The sequence below is a fragment of the Lepidochelys kempii genome, chromosome 17 (genome assembly GCF_965140265.1).
Source record: "Lepidochelys kempii isolate rLepKem1 chromosome 17, rLepKem1.hap2, whole genome shotgun sequence".
Taxonomy (NCBI): domain Eukaryota; kingdom Metazoa; phylum Chordata; order Testudines; family Cheloniidae; genus Lepidochelys; species Lepidochelys kempii.
Window position 1 is genome coordinate 10,385,027 of NC_133272.1, and position 20,894 is coordinate 10,405,920.

General features: G+C 39.9%; 1 protein-coding gene across 2 annotated transcripts in view; it reads left to right on the forward strand.

Annotated features, from left to right (window-relative positions):
* Positions 1-20,894, forward strand: part of PAFAH1B1 (platelet activating factor acetylhydrolase 1b regulatory subunit 1) — a 64,364-nt gene that overhangs the window by 38,086 nt on the left and 5,384 nt on the right. For both annotated transcript variants that reach the window (XM_073316046.1, XM_073316045.1), the window contains 7 exons: positions 7,646-7,720; positions 8,830-9,036; positions 11,821-11,989; positions 15,986-16,088; positions 16,894-17,122; positions 19,431-19,532; positions 20,171-20,327. In XM_073316046.1, the coding sequence (XP_073172147.1) occupies positions 7,646-7,720; positions 8,830-9,036; positions 11,821-11,989; positions 15,986-16,088; positions 16,894-17,122; positions 19,431-19,532; positions 20,171-20,327 (1,042 nt within the window). The remainder of the gene's footprint in view (positions 1-7,645; positions 7,721-8,829; positions 9,037-11,820; positions 11,990-15,985; positions 16,089-16,893; positions 17,123-19,430; positions 19,533-20,170; positions 20,328-20,894) is intronic.

The window sequence follows — 20,894 nt, forward strand, 5'->3', positions numbered from 1 at the left end:
TACTGAGAGCATCCAGAAAATGTTCCTATTATGTCCCGGGTTGGACTCATAAAGCTACTTCAGTACCTGAAACTGCTAGAAGTCATTTGGTGGTAATGTAGAAGGAAGAAAAGTTTTAGTAGTGTTAACTTAGCTACACAAAATCCTGCCAAACAATTTATTTTGACAGGATAGCCAGTTTAGTGCTTATTAGAAATAGTGGACCAAGCTTACTGTCACTGTAATGTCATTGGCTGGGATTCACAACACAGGTGAATTTAACCCTGTCTTTTCATTTTTGTTTCATTTGTATGGTACTTGTCTCCATAACAGCTGGTCAGTGGAACTTGAAAACTGGATTATATTCAAATTCAAAAACTTCTTTTGCATATGTGCAATGTCTTTTGACCAAACACGTGCCAATTTTCTCACTTCCAAACCATATGAAGAAATCCCTGATCTTTGTTTTACAACTAGGAGCTGCCTCTAAAATAGACAAGTATCCCTTGTTTTGGATTGAAAATTTGTAGTGAAATTAATACTATGTACATATATGTAAGATTAATCAGGAGAAGTTTTGAGTTGACTATGAGCAGATTATGTTTGTAATTGTGCTTTCCACCTCTCCCTGAAAATATCCCTCCGGACTAGCAAACTGTGTAACTTAACATTTCTCTTAAATTTAGGATTGTTTATCCTATTTTTCCAAAATATTCAGTTGAGGTTTTACTTGATTTCCCTAAACTGCACTCATTGTTCTAAATAACAAATCAGTAGAAACGACTAGTTGGGATATCATACGTTTTATAATTGAAAACCATAATAACATTCACTTATCAAACTTATCCATCAACCTAATTAAATTTGGTGTGCCCCCCCCCCTCCCCAAAAGGTTAAAAGACCTAAATATGCTAGGCAGTCTGGTTATTTGATAGTCTTAAGGGAGGTACAAGAAAATCAAGTTAGTTCCTGTGTGCAGTTTTAACTTTCTCACAGGAAAATGAGAATTAGATGGGACTACTTTAAAACAGCTAAAAAAGACTAACAATATCTGACACAGTAATGGGTTCAGTGAATGGTGAGGAGTTAAGCAGAGCCCTGTCTGGGGATCGATTCTGGTTCCAGTATTGATTAATTCTGCAAATAAATCCAGTTCTCAAACATTGCTGGAGTAATAGGCTGCTCCACCATGGAGTCTGACCCAGATAGCATATTTGTCTAGAAACTTTGTGTGACGGGTTGTCCCCCTCTGGGGTGCCACCTGATGTACTGGGGTACCACTGAGCCCACTGGTTCCACCAGTCTGGGTTCCCGTACACTGCCCTGCTGAGCTAGGCCCTCCAGCACACACACAGATAGGGCCACACCCAGGTGCAGAAAGACAGACACTGAGAACAGCTCTGTGTAGGAAGACTCAGGTCGGGAATTGCCCAGCACTGAAATGCACACACTCCTCTGGAGTGTAAACCCAAAATTGTCTTGCGCTGTACAGAAATCTGTACAGTGTAAGCTCATGAAATCTGCCCCCTCCCTCAATGTGGAGGAAGATATGCACAGTTTTTTGAGCCCCCCTCCACCCTGTTATGAATTCCACAAACTGGTTTCAGAATAAGCAAAAACAAGTTGATTTAACTACACAAGATGGATTTTAAGTGATTATAAGGGATAGCAAAAAGATCAAAGCAGGTTACCTTAGTAAATAAACAAAACCCTCAAACTGAGTTTAATACTCTAGGTAGGTAGGATATAAATTAGCAAATGCTCATCCTGAGTGATAAACAGGCTGGCAGCCTGGGACCATCACTTTCCACAGTCCAGTCCTTGCCCCTCAGGTGTTTCCTGGTGTGTTGTTGCAGGGAGAATGAGGTCCCCTCATGATGTCATTATTCCCCTTTTATATCTTCTCCCCACTTGCTGGAAAGCTCTTTTGCTGTGACCTGGGTCAAACAGTTCCCACTGTGTAGTGCTGTCTCTGAGAGGTTTCTATTGTACACAGTTCCTGGGGGTAATTCTTGTGCTTGTGTGCATTTCCTCAATAAGCCATTAACATTGTTTGGCCTTCACTGTTGTATCTGAAAGGCTGCTTGTGGGTGTTTTCAACCTCACACGTGTTTCAGTAACGCATACATAGCCAAACTTCATAACTTCACATATGATAATAGCACATATAATCCAACAAGATATTAATGTCTAGCAGATCAAGACTTTTAGAATACCACCTCACAAGGCATACTTTGTACAAAACATATGCTAATTACTTAACAGGGGTGAATATTGGGATGTCAAGGTGTCACACTCTGAAGTAGTCTTCTTTCTCCCCCGCCTCTGTCCAGTCTGTATCCTTCCTCCAGCTCAGGTTGTCTCAAGACCCAGAGACAGAAGCTACATAACCTGTAATGTAGGCAGGATGCCCTTGTCTCCTTGCCTTTTTTGCCCCTCCTGAATCTGGGTTCTTTCTCTTGCTCTTCTCCTCACACACAGAGGGAGGATTAGGATTCAGTGTGTTTGCCTCCTTTCCTCGTATTCTTGGTGTTTAGTAGGAAAGATAGTTATCCCACTGTAGTGGTGGGATCAGTTGCTCATTGTTGGAGCTCCTTGACTGAGCCCTTGAGCCTTAAAAGGGGGGAAAGTGCTTGGGGGAAAAATCCTCAACCATCCAAGCTTTGTTGGTTATTGCTTCTAGAGCTTCAACCTTCTCTTCCCCTCCCATGCCCCAGACCTTGTACATATTCCCCACCTTCATCTTAAGCTCATTAAGTGAACAACCTCATGGAATCTGTCTCTGAAAACTTAGCAGGGAAAAAAAGGTTTCTTGGTACTCCTGGCTGCTATTGAGGCTTCAGAGAGCTAATAGGTCAGAGTTATCCAATTTGTGAGAAGAGGGAAAGGAATTATCTGATGGCATGGCCCTTCTGCACCCAGAAAACCAACAATTCCACACAGATTCCTTTAAACTTTGGTTACCCTTATTTTCTCTTAATCTAATAGCAAAGAATCCCAGGGTTTTAGAATAAGACTGGACCCAGGATATTAATTTGTAATGTCTTCATCTTGATATTGAATAAAATGTCAGGACTCCAGAACTGCTCAACCCTAAAGGCATGTCCAGATGAAAAAAGCTCTTCAAGGACCATCATGATTTATGGGAGATGCTCTTAGGATTGATCCTGTGTATCACTCCGCTTAAGACCTTTGCCATCAAGGCAATGCCCTAGTATCTAAGACTTGTGATAATTTCAAAAAGAACTATAACCTAGTATCAAATGATGAAGTCAGGTTTGTCAAAATGTACTTCTCTGATGCACCTTCAGGAGCTAGAATGGAATATTTGCAGAGAATCCTCCAAGTCTAAACTGCGTTTGTTTTTTTTAAATCCGTTGGCTTTATTCATCAAATGACTTCTGTTTCATGTAACTTTTTTGTCTCCTGACCACTATCTTTGCAAGTCACAGGATGCCTTGGCTTCTGGCATGGAAATCTTGATTTCTGAATCAAATAGTGTCTTACTGTAACTTCCTTTAACAGGAATAAGCTCCTGTGAGGAGACCAAGACTTTGGAGGGACAGTACCTCCCCTGTATACAGCAGACTTTACTCCTTCTTTCCTTCTTCCTGATGTAGAGACCAGCAAGGATATGGAACATATGGCTGATTCCAGGTTTCCATCTGTAGGTCCTACATCTCTAAGGGATCAAGTTAAAACTCATCCCGTGGCAAACTGAACAGATGAGATTTTGACCTGGTACCTAGTCTCCATTAGAGTTTTTTTTAAAGGGGGAAGGCTTGTTAGCTTTCATCAGTAACAATCGGAGTTTTCTGCCTTCAGCTAGTTATTGTGTGTAATTAGACTCCTTATCTCCACATCTCCTGGAACGTTTTGTCCATTAAAGAAGACTTATCTGATAGCAACTGATCAGTTCATCAGTATCTGAGCAGTCCACAAAAATCTCCCAGATTCTGCAGCATATTTGCTGCTGCATTTTCCTAATACGTTAGGGGACATGTATTTAGATTTGAACTTTCACCACTTACAAACTACAAGATGGCAAGCATCAAGTCCATAATTGGAGCAGTGGAACCTAGAAACTTCTATGAATGTCTGCATAGTTAAAGTACATACCTCCACACTCCTGTTTTCTGTCAAGTTTCTCCCTAGTTTACTTTTGTTCCCTAGACATTTCCAGTTCCCATTCTTCCCCCTTCGGGCTGATATCTGCTCTCTTCCAAAGGTCTTGTATTAGTAGGTAGCCTGTCATAAGTTTTCCCTCTTTTGTGTGAACAGCTGGCTTGTCTGACCCCCATCTCTTGCATCTAGAAAAGCAATATAGGAATCTGCTGTACCTAATTAGAGATTCTTAATTAGTTACAGCAAGCTAACTTCAGCTCAGCAACAACTCCATCACTGACTGTTTGTTCAACACCCAGTTCTGTCTCTATCGATAAAACCATTTTTATGGCCTGTCAAGTCACTGTCTCAGAATACTCAAGTTGAGGTTAGCTCTTCAGCGCCTACAGTTTGACTATACACAACTAATGCACTGGGCAAGAACGCACTCTAGACCTCAAACGCAAAAGCTGTTGAAATTCCAAGGGTTTGAGTGTCGTCCTCAACCTTCATAAGATTGTTCCAGAGATGATAGGAGTCTCTAGTAGTCATCTTTTAGGGTTAGCCTTTGCAAACTCCCCAAAGTCAAACCATCACCATAGATGTCAGGCTGTGTGATGGAGTGTGATACCTGTCTTCCTAGAGACATCCAAATGAAATAGAGCCTTAAGACGAGTTCATCAGCAAGTGAGACAAACCCTTCCCAATTAGGATGGACTGTCTGGCAATTGTGTATTTGTATTTCCAAAAGAAAGGAACAAGGAGTGTGTGTCTTGCCAAAAGCTGGATTTCTCATCCTGGGCAAAGCTTTCAGGGATCAAACTGTAGTGGCATCTGGAAGCATGATTTGAGACAGGAGGCCGTTATCCTTTCTGAGTGTATTGGGTAAACTACGAAAAGTTAGAAAACTCAACATCTGGGATACTGCAGGAAATGTGAGTGCTTTTCATCTAGGAGTAGCAGACCTAATGAAACTTCACATTTCAATTTCAGATTCTTTTCTCTGAGGAGAGGATGGAGAAAGCCTAGAACTGGAGAAGAGAAATGGGAAGAGGAAAGGTCCATTTCTGAGCCCAGTAGTGATCATCTGTGGGGTTTTGTTTTGATTTTTTTTTATTTTTATTTTTTGAAAGAGTAAAGTAGAATCCCCCAAATGGACAGGACAAGAAGTAATCTGCTTAAATTGCAGCAAGGGAGTTTTAGGTTAGACAATAGAGAACTTACTAACTGTAAAGGTGGTTAAGAACTGGAACAAATTACTTAGAGATATTGTGGAATCTGCCATTGGAGGCTTTAAGAATAGGTGAAACAAACCATCTGTCAGAGATGGTCTAAACTCTAGATAACGCTTAGTCCTGCCTCAATACAGAAGACTGAACTGGATGACCTGTCAGTCCCTTCCTGACCTACATTTCTATGAGCACCTCCAGTCCTTGGGATGAATCTCAAGAAGGCCTCAGATGTAGCAGTGCTCTTACACTACTAATGACAGGTTTCAGAGTAACAGCCGTGTTAGTCTGTATTCGCAAAAAGAAAAGGAGTACTTGTGGCACCTTAGAGACTAACCAATTTATTTGAGCATAAGCTTAAGCTCATGCTCAAATAAATTGGTTAGTCTCTAAGGTGCCACAAGTACTCCTTGTCTTCTTACACTACTACGATCTTTAGAAACCTTTACATCAGTGTGACCAGTGTATTCCTGTTTTGAGAGAAGGAACACTTAAGCGCCACTGTGCACATTACAAAGACTTTTTTTAAAGGGCCTTGAAATACCTTTTTAGACTAAGTGAAATAGAGAGGATTTAAATCTTTTTCTGTTTTAGCCATATAGTTTGAGAGATCATTGAAATGCCTAAAATTATTCCCATCACTATTTGGGTTGAACCCCATGATTGGTATGATGTGAAGGCCTTTCAACAAGGATGGGGTTGTATTCATCAGCTAAAAATAAGAAACAACCACCATAGCCTATATATATGCAAGCCTGTCTTTTGGCAGCTAGTTGTAAAATTTTAAGCAGTGCAGCAGATGTCTCAAGTTAGCTGATTATGCGTGCAAATATAATAATAGCATATTTCCTTGGCTGTTGCACATACAGGTCAATCAGCTTTTGATTGATTAAAAGGTTAGGTAACAAAAAAACCTAATTATCACCAGGTCACACTTACTCTCCCGTCCACACAGTCAACACATCCCTTCCTATCTTTCCTTTTCTAGTTGATGGGGGTTGGTGGGAAAGATAATTAGACAAGCCATAACTAGGGTTTTCTTAGCTATTCATTGTATACTCTACTCCTGAGGGAATTCTGCACCTAAAAATTCTGTGCCAAAAAAATAAAAATTCTGAATATTTTGTCAATAGATAAATGCGGCGGCTCTAGCGTGGCAGTGGGTGATCTTGATGCAGTGGGGAGCACTGGCCACTGGCTTCATGGAGGTGCGAGATCCTGCAGTGCTCCCACCGTTCCCCGGCACAGACTTGGCTTAGAGCCCGCACACAATGCAAGGGCCGGGCCTGCCCCAGAAACACCCTGGGGCCCTTTGCCTCCTCGCTAGGCGTACCAAGATAGTAAGCGAGATGGACGGAGTGCCTCATGTATGCTCAACCATTGTCCCGATCCAAGGTGTGGGGCAAGCAGGTTCAGGCTGGCAGGATCCAAGTGTGAAGTGGTTTAGTGGTGGGGGGATTCTGGTATGGGATGAGAGGCTTGTGTTGGGCGGTCTGGGTGCGGGTGGCTCGGTGAGGGGTCCAGGTGTGGGAAGAACTGGACTCATGGGGGTTCGGTGGACGGGGGAGCAAATACACTTATAGTGACCTTTCCACCTCTAGCTGTGGAGCAATGGGGCAGGGAGTGTGGTGTAAATATTTGTGCAACTGGGGGGGGTGGGGGGTTTCTGGGCGTGGGTCTGATCAGGCTTTGCTGCTCCCTTGCAGGGGAATAAGAAGTCTTGTCTTCCCCCAGCCCTGCTGGAACTAGCAGGGTTCAATGTAGGGTAAGAGCCAGGCTCCCCCCTCACCCCACAGTGATTTTCCTCTCCGCCAGCTGCTCCATGCACCCAAAACGATGCGTGATTGTTCTTGCAGCTTCCTTTTGCTTCCCTATCATCTGCAGGGAAGCAAAAAAATCTGCAGGAGACATGAATTCTGTGCACACGCCATGGTACAGAATTCCCCAGTAGTAATACTCATTTGAGAGGCTCTCATGAGTTCTAGAAAAGGGGGGGTTGGGGGGCTTAATAGCCAGAATACAATAATGTGGATGATCTGAGCCTTTGGTTTTGTGGATTTGATTCACAGAAAATCTTTGGCTAAACATCACTGTTACTTTGTAACCAAAGTAGATAGCCAAAGTATTTATGGTATTAGTCTTCAAAATAAATAAATAAAAATCAAGATGTCCATCTGGTGACTGAAGTAAGCTGATTTAAAAATCAACTGATTCCTCTTCTTTCCTCCCACAAATTACTTAATTTGAATGTTTAAACGTTCTTGAAAACATGGCATGCTTTGGCTTGTCTCTTAACAACTGCATTATAACAACTTCTTGAATTACTCTTTCAGAATGAAGAGCTAGATAAGAAGTATGCTGGACTTTTGGAGAAAAAATGGACATCTGTTATAAGATTACAAAAGAAGGTAAATAGGGAGGGGACTTGAATATTTCATATTGTACAATGAGTAATCAGTTTTTAAAGCAAATTAACAGTATTCGGTGGACTGAAATTGAAGAGGAACGATCATATGCATTCAAAGGAAGTGTGGGCTTATTAAATGTTCTAAAAGTATTTTTGGAGGGCAGAGCAGAGAAGGTAACAGTATCCAACATGCAGAATATTTAGCCTTGAAATGTGTGTTCTACTATCCACTTCATCTCCAGCAAAAATATTCACGCTTTTCCTCTAGTGGTTTCTCGGATATCTGACTCTTTGCTTCATCTCATGGATTTCTGATGCACTTTGTGAAGATGGTGGGAAGGAAAGAGCGCCCCAAGGCTTTTTGGAAATGCAAAGGCTGAGTAGTTGTCCCCAAAAAGCTTCCTTAGCAGGGAAGAAGGCAAAAGCTCTGCTGGTAGTCCTCTTTGGCTCTTCCTTTGCAGTGAAGCCTTTAGTTCTGATACATTAGAGTAAGTAGTTCTAGTGCAAACACAATACAAAACTGTGCGTGCTTAATAGAGCCTTCATAGGTATATATTAATGCATCAAAAATCATAACATGTTAACAGCACAGGCTACCAAATGTAGTAAACATTGTAGGATTTTACTGAGCTTTTAATATTTTTTTGCCCTTGGGTATCCTGTATGCATGCTTGATAAGTGGTCCTTGGGCTGTGTCTGAGCATTTTAGTAGTAAAATTACCTTTGACAATCGTTTGCCAAAAGACTGTTCACAAAATGCAACTTGAAAAGCTACTGTCAATCAGTTTGAAGTAGTTACCTTCCCAGTATAGTAGAGCTAAATGACTTTGCATGTTAGTCCCCTTCCCACATAAAAATTATGAGGAAAATATTTGGGTTCAAATCAAATATTACTCAGACCCATTGTATTTTAGGAGTGTCTACTAGTAGATGGTCCAGAGCTACTGGAGGTCAGTAACTTGCTCTCCATCTAGGAGAGCAACAAAATACTATAGATCCAAAGCCATTGAGAAAGTTTAGCTTTCTTAACGACCAGTGCAGATTAGCTAGATCTTGCTGTAGAAGATTGTAGAAACAATTGCTCTTTTTTTAAAACCCCATAAATCTCAGGTGATGGAACTAGAATCTAAGCTAAATGAAGCAAAAGAAGAATTCACATCAGGTGGACCTCTTGGTCAGAAACGAGACCCTAAAGAATGGATCCCTCGTCCTCCAGAGAAGTATGCGTTGAGTGGACATAGGAGTCCTGTCACAAGAGTAATTTTCCACCCAGTTTTCAGTGTTATGGTCTCTGCTTCAGAGGATGCTACAATAAAGGTAAATGTTTGCTATAGACAGTTATATGATGGGCTGAGCAAATCAGTTTGAGATAATGAGGAATATAGGCCACCTACACACATGCAATCCTGAGCCAAGTTATACATACTTTCATAGTCCTTATAACTTTGATCGTAGTCTGTGTGGTAGTATTCAGCAGATTTTAGTCTGATGCCTTCAAGTTGTCTTTGGGGGTTTCTCTTGGGTCAGAATAATATTTGAAAGCTGTTGAGATGCAAGTATGCATTTAGGGACTGGGCAGAAGATTAAGGGATAAACACTCTTGTGGAAGGAGAATAGCCAAAGATTAAGGCAGATGATGTGGAATATAGAAGTGTTTGGTTGGGTTAAGAGTAAAGAGATGTTAAGAAAGATAGAGAAAAGACTCTCTCGGAAGATTCATCGAAGAACGACGACTTTGCAGGCTAAAATTTTAAACAAACACCGAACTTTAATGTTCCTTCCTCCCCCACTACTTTTTAATGTAAAGGATTGATTTCTTCTTCTTCTTATGTAATACCCAGCCACCAGCTGATGCTGGTTTTCAACATATATTCCCCTAAAAACATTTGTGGGAAATGGAAGATAGTGTGTATAGAAACACTTTTAGTCTTCCAGAACTTCTAATATGATTTTTATTAAGATCTTTCTAGCCCCTGTTGCAGATGTTAATGCACCCATACTGCTCTTTTGTGGTAGGCATGTGCTTTGCCCATTTAGTGTCCTAATTATAAAGAAATATTTGTGTAACTGATTTATTCATGGAATGAAAATAAGTACTTCTACTTGGCTACAATCCTTGAGGACCTTCTCCTTGAGCATTTGCTTGGGGATTAATTTAATATATGCTTGCATGAAAACTACCAGGGAGCTGATGCTGCTTTGGAAATGGTTGAAAGTGTCAAACTGACCTAAAGAGTTTGGGTAACAAATATTGTAAGGAAATATTGAGCAACCTGTCGTGATGGAGGATACAACAAAGATTAAATTGAAATAATTTTGCATCAAGTTTTAACCAGTTATAATGTCATTCTTTGAGTTACTGGACACTAAGTAGAATCTACACGTGCATATGCCCCAGCATAGGAGTTTAGAACATTTTCACCAGCAGTGTCCGCAGGGGTTGTATATGCACTCTGCATGCCCTCATGACACTCCTCCCCCCGGGCATAAAGTGCACAACGACTCCCAACTGCCACTCAGTTCCTTTGAACCACCTTAGGCAGAGAGTCTGAACGGCATAGTGTCCCTCATAGTGTAGTAATTACCTAGTCTGGTAGGTAGGTAGTTGTAGGTATACTTGTTACTGTTTCATTTAGCTTATTACCAGTATATCAGTGAGCCACCCTCCTCCCCCCCTCCCCCCCAAAAAAAAAAAAAAAAAGAGAGAGCAAGGTCCTGTCTTCTAGCAGAGCCTACATTTCCAGGCTCCAAGGCATGCCATTCCTGCAGGGGGAGGGAATTATTCTCTAACAAGGTCAGCTAAAACTGTGTAGTGGCATTCTTAAAGGCCATTGTTAAATGTTACGGGAAACTTTTTTTTCATAAGCTCTGTGTATCCTTCACTCTCTTCCATTAGAAGAAATTTATCTGGTGAGTGCTGTTCTTTAATTCAAACTACATAGTACCATCTGTCATTTTTCTAAACTGGCATTCACTTGTTAACACCAAGTAATGCTGAAGTGATGAAGAGCTAGACAGATTACAAACCGTATGTTTTGTAGGTCCAGCATAAACCATGACTACTCTTAATTATGCTTTGCAGCCTCAGAAACCAGGTCACATCAGAAATTAAGCTTTATAATAGCTGTGACTAGAATCACCTCTCATTTTATTTGTGGTATTAAATAAGGCTAATGATTTTAGAATCACAGATGTTTTCATGCTTCTAAATGTTAAGTTAAGTGAAATTCTTAATTTAGTTAATCCTCAATTGGATTGTGATGAGGCCAATGGCATTAAAGAAATTAACATCTGTAGTAGCTTTTCTTTCTGAGTGAAGTAGGTTTATGTTCATTGTGGTTTGTTTAATAGAGTATTGACAAGTAATAGTGTGAATACTTCATTTTCACCTCTTAATTAGATAAGTATTTACTGCAAATGTGTTTCATATTTCTCTTGACTAGTGTCCTGGCTGACACAAGATTCTATTTACTTAATATTAAATTTTGGAGTGACCTCAGATCTTTTTCCCTAACCTGACCGAAATGCTGCATATTGCAGAGTTCGTATACTGCTCTCCAGTCGGGAGTGTTGATCATGTGGCTCTTTAGCATCACCTAATTAATAACGGCACAATAATTCTTAGAAAGGGGTAGGGTGTAAGGGAAGAACACTGACAAGGGTTTGTGGAAGTGGGTGGGAAAGAGAAAAGGACTCTGCATATATCTATATGGACTCTTCTACCTAATTGGAATTTTATTCGCTCGCATGACCTTCCTTCCTTTCTTCCTTCTTGTAATTTGTATCAAGACTTTTCAGGGACGCAGCAAACTCTTTTCCTAGTCATATTGTAGAGGAGACCATTTACATTAATTTATTTCGAAATCTGGGAAGTGCACCTATTCTTTAAATATAATTAACTTAAATGTAATTAAACCATATAAATATAGCACAGCCTTATTTTCCTCCACTGCTTGGCTTTTCTAGGACAGTCTTCCTTTGTCTCCTGCTCACGTTAATTATTGAGCGAGGTGCCAGACTGGCCTGTGTGGTGCAAATGTAAAGCTGGAGAACATGAAGAGTGATAAGCTGGTGTTAATGAATTTTCTGTTCACTTGTCAGGTGTGGGATTATGAGACAGGCGATTTTGAACGAACCCTTAAGGGACATACAGACTCTGTGCAGGATATTTCTTTTGACCACAGTGGCAAACTCTTGGCCTCCTGTTCTGCTGATATGACCATTAAGCTATGGGATTTCCAGGGCTTTGATTGCATCAGAACCATGCATGGTAAGGAGACTGACTTAGTGATCTATAAAATGAAGAGAAATCAATTTTTTTTATTTTTTTTGATCCAGAAAACTGCTGAAGTGAGAACAGATATGTAATTGGAATACCAAAAAGAGTTATCTTTAACCTTTGGAGTGCTTTGTTCATAACTGTATTCTGTCCCATCATTATTGAAAATGCATCTCTAATCTACTGTGTATGAGATGGTACTGGAAATAAAATATCTGTGTGGTGGTTTCAGTGAAACGGCAGATGGATGGCTTTAGTACTTGCTATGTCCAGAGCTCAATAGAAGATGGGACCATCCCACAAAAGAATGGGGTATAAAACATAGCTTGGTACATGTGGGAAGAATAAAAGTGGTTTTTGCTATTTTGCTTGGTATACTGAATCTACCTTTTATGGGAGTCTCTTGTTCCACATTTTCTTGTTTTGAATTAACATGCTTCCTGCTCTTGATCTATAAATTGTGTATGTAAATTGTGGGTTCCTTGTACGGTGATGGATGAACACTTTCCCAATCTGTCAGAATTTCAGGAGCCATAGCATGGCTCAGAAGGGGCCATCATGATCCTCCTGCACTCTGCAGGCCACAGAACCTCACCCACACACTCCTGTAATAGACCCCTACGCTAAGTTATTGAAGTCCTCAAATCATGATTTAAAGGCCACCCCTGCAGTCTTCAGAAAGTTCTGAACAAAAGTATTCATATGCTGCTGCATCATCTCAAGATAATTCTCTGTTTTGTGATGTTGTTATATTAAAAATGAATGATCAGCAGGAATAGATAATCTTTTTTTAAAGAAACACAGTTTGTATTGAAAAGTCTACGAAGAACAAGAGAAGAGAAACAATCAACTGCCTATCTGATGTTTTTTAAAAATGGCTCCAGAGGTGATCCTGGCAATTACAGGCCTGTAAGCCTGACTTCAGTACAGAGCAAACTGGTTGAAACTATAGTAAAGAACAAAATTGTCAGATACTCAAACGAACATAATTGGGGGAAGAGGCAACATGGTTTTTGTAAAGAGGAGAAATTCCTCATTAATCTACTAGAATTCTTTGAGGGGGTCAACAAGCATGTGGACAAGGGGGATCCAGTGGATATAACGTATTTAGATTTTCAGAAAGCCTTTGACAAGGTCCGTCACCAAAGCCTCTTAAGTAAAGTAAACAGTCATGGGATAAGAGGGAAGTCCTCTTATGGATTGGTAACTGGTTAAAAGATAGGGAATAAATGGTCAGTTTTCAGACTAGAGAGGTAAATAGTGGTGTCCCCCAGAGGTCTGTACTGGGCCCAGTCCTATTTAACATATTCATAAATGATTTGGAAATAGGGGTAAACGGTGAGGTGGCAAAATTTGCAGATACAGATGTACTCAAGATAGTTAAGTCCCAGGCGATTGCGAAGAGCTTACAAAAGGATCTCTCAAATCTGGGTGACTGGGCAACAAAATGGTAGATGAAATTCAATGTTGATAAATGCAAAGTAATGCACATTGGAAAACATTATCCTAACTATACATATAAAATGATGGGGTCTAAATTAGCTGTTACCACTCAAAGAGATCTTGGAGTCATTGTGGATAGTTCTCTGAAAACACTCACTGACTGTGTAGCAGCAGTCAAAGTGAATAGAATGTTTGGCCTTATTAAGAAAGGGATAGATAACGAGACAGAAAATATCGTATTGCCGCTATATAAATCCATGGTAGGCCCGCATCTTGAATACTGCGTGCAGATGTGGTCACCCTATCTCAAAAAAGATATATTGGAATTGGAAAAGGTTCAGAAAAAGGCAACAAAAATGATTAGGGGTATGGAATGGCTGCCATGTGAGGAGAGAGAAATAAGACTGGGACTTTTCAGCTTGGAAAAAAGATGTTTGAGGGGGCATATGATAGAGGTCTATAAAATCGTGACTGGTGTGGAGAAAGTAAATAAGGAAGTGTCATTTACTCCTCATAACACAAGAACTAGGGGTCACCAAATGAAATTAATAGGCAGCAAGTTTAAAACAGAAGTATTTTTTCACACAATGCACAGTCAACCTGTGGAAAGCCTTGCCAGAGGTGTTGTGAAGGCCAAGACTATAACAGGATTCAAAAAAGAACCAGATAAGTTCATTGAGGATAGATTCATCATTTGGCTATTAGGCAGGGGTTTGCCAGAAGCTGGGAATGGGTGACAAGGAATGGATCACTTGACGATCTCCTGTTCTGTTCATTCCCTCTGGGTCACCTGGCATTGGCCACTGTCTGAAGACAGGATACTGGGCTAGATGGATCTTTGGTCTGACCCAGTGTGGCTGTTCTTGTGTCCAGAGTCTTCAGTGAAGCATCTGCTCCTCTTTAAGCATCTCTGAATCATTCAGCAGTAGGTGAATGGGGGCTATATTCACCTTAAGTGGGCCACAGAAAGTACATGTAATCTGTGGTGTTTCCTCTATTTTTTTCCCCTTGCTATGCTAATGATTCTTGATTACTGCAGTATTTCAGAACCAGTGTACATATGTCCAGCATACAGAATATTTGTTTTTTGTAAACCATGTTCTTTCAGTTAACATGGGTATGGGCGATATGGCTTCACTACATACGTCATAATTTCATTGTTTAAACTTTTCCTTTTTCTTTTTCCAAATGACCATTGAAATGGATATCACTTTGATGGAACAGTATGAAGTACAAAAAATCTACCAAAAGCTAGCATTCCTCTGACTCTTGATGTGCATGATTAATATCCACTAAAATGGTTAATTTTTTTAGTGGGAGTTTAAAAAGTAAATCTTGCAGAATTTAAACTTGTTTCAGTGAGTTCCTGTTTTATTCATAGATATCTGGTAGGCAAGACATTATGCATTTGCCACTAAAACCTCCTTGTTAGTAACCTAATTTTTGGGGAATACTAGAATTTCATATTTACACAGGAGATTGCTTAAATTAACTCTTAAACTGCTGCCCTGATATTCAAATCACTGTACCCAAAGCTTTAGAAATATTAACTTCTGCCGCAACATCTTAACTGGAAGCAGTATTTTTTTTTAAGTTATTTTGCATTTATCTTAAATGTTTAAGTACCTCTACATGAATGAACAAATATCAATTGTTGATATGGTCAAAGTTTTTGTTTGTTTAATTGGACATGTCAAAACAATACACACTTTTTCTGGATGAGATTTGTGTTAAAATTATTTCAGCAAAATTTACTAATGCTTTCCATTCATTAACACTTTTATTCAGATGTTTGAAATATTATCTCTTGTTACATGGAAAACGTTGCCTTCCCAAAACCCATTCAATAATCCTCAACACCCTTGGATGGACGGTAGTATCATCTCTTCTAGATGGGAGAAATGAAGCCAAGTGGTGAAACTAAATATCCAAGGTCACCGTGAATCTGGAAGAGCCTGGACTAGAACTGACTTTTTTCTGACTCAGTCCTGATCCCATTCCTTAAGTTACTAGATAATAAGGGGAGAGACCATCAGTTATGTCGGTCTCAATAATGCAGTTGTACTATAACTTATGCCTAAAATGAGGCACTCTTGAAATGTTTAATCTTTAAAATTGTGTTAAGCCCCTGAATGAGGATTGTCATTCAGGTCTTGTGCTTGCCACTTGGTGAAAACTTGAGTTATTTTCCTTCAGAGTTTCCAAGAAAGATGGTGTTGCTGTATCATATTTGCAGAATTTATTGTAAACAGTGGTTACCCTGTAACGCGCACCATGTATGTAAAAGTAATTACAAAAGGGAGTGTGGCTAATATTTTAATGCCCGAACACTGCCATACAGAAACACTTGACATGCTAGAGCAGATGTGTTGAAATATTCCTTGGCTCATTAAATACCCCCATAAGCTTCTGTATTAATATTCTCCCATAAAAGTTGTAGTACATCGTAGTTTAATTTTTCAAGAGAATTGAATATTGGATTGCTTATGCATTGTAATGCTATGTGTCAGAGCACTACTTAATACAAGCTTGATTTGTTTTTAGGTCATGATCATAATGTTTCTTCAGTAGCTATCATGCCCAACGGAGATCACATAGTCTCTGCCTCAAGGGATAAAACTATCAAAATGTGGGAAGTTCAAACAGGGTAAGTATAGTTCTGTTTAAAAAGCAGCCATACCAAAAGGAAACACTGTGTACCCTTTATAAGAAGTGTACTATATATAGCTTGAATGTCATCACAACATACCCTTTGGATTGTGTCCCTTGAGACTGGCTGCTAAAGTGACTGGGCCCCAAAGATCCAGTAACCACATTGATTTTTCCCCTCTTGCTCCTTGTGAGCTTGTAGTCTACTATAGGAATATAATCAATAGATTACTATATAGTTTTGAGCCACAACGACTATACCTTTTATAGCTACCTGAGAGGTGTGCCATTCTTGGTGTGGACAAAAGCCTCTTCCCATCTTTGTACTGTCAGCGTCTACATTCCTCCGTATGTAACATCATCCCACAAATCTTCGCTTCTCTCTCCCTCACTCCCAACCATATGCTCTGAACACACAGTGAAGTATTTCTGTATTCTCTCCGGATCTCCCCGGATGTCTTTTAAAAAAGCCTAGTATTTTACCCGGATTAACTTTCTCAGCACTAGTTTTTCTCTAGGCCTGTTTTGCTACTTTCATATTTCCTTCCTTCCTTGTCTGCTTATTTTAGCTGCCTTTTCTTTCTAATCTAGTGACCTTTCTGTCCGTGAATTTTAACTCTTCTTGAGCCTTTTCCATCTTGCTTAGCCAGCATATTGATGCTTCAGTTCATCAGTAGCCCACCTTATAGTCATAGCTGCTTCAACAACAGCCCCCGTGTCCCTAAACCACAAAGCTGCATGCACCAGATGTTTTTATAGCAACATACTTAGACTGATTCATAACTTGCTTTTATGTTTGATAGTTATTGTGTGAAGACTTTCACGGGGCACAGAGAATGGGTGCGCATGGTGCGACCTAATCAGGATGGCACCCTGATTGCCAGCTGTTCTAATGACCAGACAGTGCGTGTTTGGGTGGTAGCAACAAAGGAATGCAAAGCTGAGCTCCGAGAACATGAGCATGTGGTAGAATGCATTTCTTGGGCTCCTGAGAGCTCATACTCCACCATATCGGAAGCTACAGGATCTGAGGTAAGCTTAAATACAGTACAAAAGCTCTTTCCTTCCTGTTCAATGCAAATACAGTACAAAGACAACTGTAAAGGTTTTGGAGTATTAAAAGTAAATGCCTAATCTGTTAAACATTTTTTATAATTGGGTGCAAGGGATATATGACAACACATTTGGGGTGTTGTTCCTATCAGTGTCACTTCCTGAGTTCCCAGGTTCTAGTGCCCTTGCCATTGACTTTTTTGTGTAAATTCAGGAGCTACCTGTGAACTTACTATCAGGAGGTCGGGGGGAGGTGTGTGTGTGTGTGTGACAAGTTTCTTCTGCTTTTGGGGAGAAGGGGGAGATGCTCTGATTTTTAAGAAGCCCCATTTCCCAACCTGCAAGGAACATGAAAAGAGAGAGTACATTTTTGTTAGGGCAGTTCCTTTAATCACCTAAAGGGCATTTGAGAAGTGGTAGGGAAAACTAATCTGGAATGAAGAGACCAGCTGCCTATTGAAGGATTTGTGGGGACTTCATCTGAGTTGAGCTTTGATTTGAATGTCCTAGTACACAAGAGATTAAACATAAGAATGGCCGTATTGGGTCAGACCAAAGGTCGATCCAGCCCAGTATCCTGTCTACTGACAGTGGCCAATGCCAGATGCCCCAGAGGGAGTGACCCTAACAGGTAATGATCTAGTGAGCTCTCTTTCCTGCCATCCATCTCCACCCTCTGACAAACAGAGGCTAGGGACACCATTCCTTACCCATCCTGGCTAATAGCCATCAATGGATTTAACCTCCATGATTTTATCCAGTTCTCTTTTAAACCCTGTTATAGTCCTAGCCTTCACAACCTCCTCAGGCAAGGAGTTCCACAGGTTGACACTGCGCTGAGTGAAGCAGAACTTCCTTTTATTTGTTTTAAACCTGATACCCATTAACTTCATTTCGTGGCCCCTAGTTCTTATATTATGGGAACAAGTAAATAACTTTTCCTTATTCACTTTCTCCACACCACTCATGATTTTATTTACCTCTATCACATCCCCCCTTAGTCTCCTCTTTTCCAAGATGAAAAGTCCTAGCCTCTTTAATCTCTCCTCATATGGGACCCATTCCAAACACCTAATCATTTTGGTTGCCCTTTTCTGAGCCTTTTTCTAATCCAGTATCCTTTTTTTGAGATGAGGGGACCACATCTGTATACAGTATTCAAGATGTGGGCATACCATGGATTATATAAGGGCAATAAGATATTCTCCATCTTATTCTCTCTCCCTTTTTAATGATTCCTCACATCCCATTTGCTTTTTTTCTTCACTCTTCTTTCTCTCCTCCCTCCTCCTCCCCCCCATGCCCAAAGTAAGAAAGGTTTGTTCAGAATTTGTACAAATTCCTTTTAAGGGTGACATAAAATGTGACTGTTCTGCTGCGTGGACAGTTCTGCAGCTGTTGGAAGTTCCTTTTTATTTAGGTGAAATAAAAGAAGCAGTAGACCAATGTCAGCTATATAGTAACTTGTGAGAATGACAGGTTTGGACAAATGTCAGTCAAGATGATTTTATTCACTTTTTTTAAAAACACGTAATGTACTAACAATTTTTGAGGTAATTTCCAAATGTTAACTACCATGGCAAGAGGAAATTAGTTACCTAAAGTAGTACTCACTCCTGCCCTCTTATGGATTCATTAACTACATACAGTCTGACAGTCTACTTTGAAAAAGAAGCAAGCAGATGTATTAGGACTGCAGTGTATTTCAGCTGTGGAGCTAACAACCGAATATTGCATTGATATTTGGGATTGGGGCTAATGGAAATTCACACAGAGTAAGGGTTTCCAAATAGTATTACTCTCTCAATTAATTGATTTATATGAAGATTCAGAATACAGAACAGGTATGTCTTGTTAGTCTAATTATTGGACTGCTACTGGAACTTGATCCAAGGAAGCCACAGGCTATATCCATCAGCATGTTAAATGAGAAGACTCAGTCTTACTAAGTTAAGAAGAAGGGGGCACCATTATTAAGTCTTCTAAATGAAAACTTGGTTTGGGTCGCTGGGGGAGGAATGGGGGACGACTTTCAGTTATATTTCTTGCTGCAGCTTTCATATAATAGTTCAATGCTTGTGCTTTTCTTTGTTAATGTTAATAAAATCCTGATGAACTTTTATTTTAGTTTGGTAGAATGTGCTTAGTAGCCTTAACCTTGTCAGACAACAATCTAGTGTCCACTTAATTAGAAATATTACTCAAATTAGGGGTGTCATTTGAGAGGTCTCTACATATTTTTCTTTTATGGAAAAATACCATAATCTAAGTCTGCTTGTTTCCATAGACTAAGAAGAGTGGTAAGCCTGGGCCTTTCCTACTGTCTGGATCCAGAGACAAGACCATTAAGATGTGGGATATTAGCACTGGCATGTGCCTTATGACACTTGTAAGGTTTTTTCTGTACTGCAGACATATTACTTTAGTCAGTAACCGAATGAATGATCTTAAATGTGAATCTGAAATTTATAGGCCACCTCTCTTCCTTTAGAAAGCTTCTGCAATGCTAGATACAACAAAATAAAGCACATTAATGCAAAATGTACAATATAATAGCATCAGTATTTGGTTTTTGTTAGGATCATTAAGAAATAAAATACAATGCTCTTCTTGGTGAAAGAAGCATAGGTTCTGGAGTACTATTGTGTGGTTGGGTATCTTGATTCACCTTCTGAAACTAAGCTTAGTTTTGTCTAAATTTTGCCCTACATAAATGTGTCTTGTGAGACCCAGCAAATTCAAAAGTGAAATTAAGTGTGTTGTGGTGTTTGGGCTGCGGTTGCAACACTTATCAAGGCTGGGATGAAAATTTGGTGTAAATATCCAACACTGAAGACACACGGGCTGTTGTTTTGTAGGACAGTAAAGGAATGTTGGATGGGTTTTAAGAAAATAGACTAGCATCCTGTGATGAAGGAATAGCTTTATTCCATATTGACATCTTCTTGCTAATGAGACGCAGTTGAAATGCTTTTAAGCAGGTCTAGAGAGAATGTAAGAACTTTCTTATGTCTGCTTGTTCATAAGGTGGGCCATGATAACTGGGTACGTGGCGTTCTGTTCCATTCTGGAGGTAAATTTATTTTGAGCTGTGCTGATGACAAGACTCTCCGTGTCTGGGACTACAAGAACAAACGATGTATGAAAACCCTTAATGCGCACGAACACTTTGTTACCTCTTTGGGTATGTATTGTTCTACAATGCTTACTGCAGAACACCAAACCAAAACTACCAACTTTCTGCACTTTCACTCCTTGCATTCTAGGCCAGAAATATCCACCCCAAAGACTTAAATACAGTACTGAGAGAAATAACAGTAATAGTCTGCTTAAATGTAAGGCCTTTTGGCACCCATCTGAACTGCTTCTGTACTTGCAGTTCATGCACTGTTCACTAAGCAGTGCTGCCATCAGTAATGCACAAAATCTGTTCCAAAAGACTGTTTAATTTTAAGGTACATCAGCAATACAGTATTACAGGGAGAAAATCTGGTAGAAAATACTTTTGCTATTCAAGATTTTTGTAAGGTTAGTCAACCACTTATATTTAAAACAAACCCTAATGTATGCTCAGTGGTTCACATTCCTCTTAGGCTGGTGGTTGACTAAAAGTTACTCTTTGATGGCCATTAGCTTATGTATTATCAAACCAGTTTTTAGTGGATAATGATTCCATCAAAAACCTCCACATGCATTGATTGAGTTTCAGCATACAAGCCAGAGACATGTACATATTCTAGCCTCCAAGCCA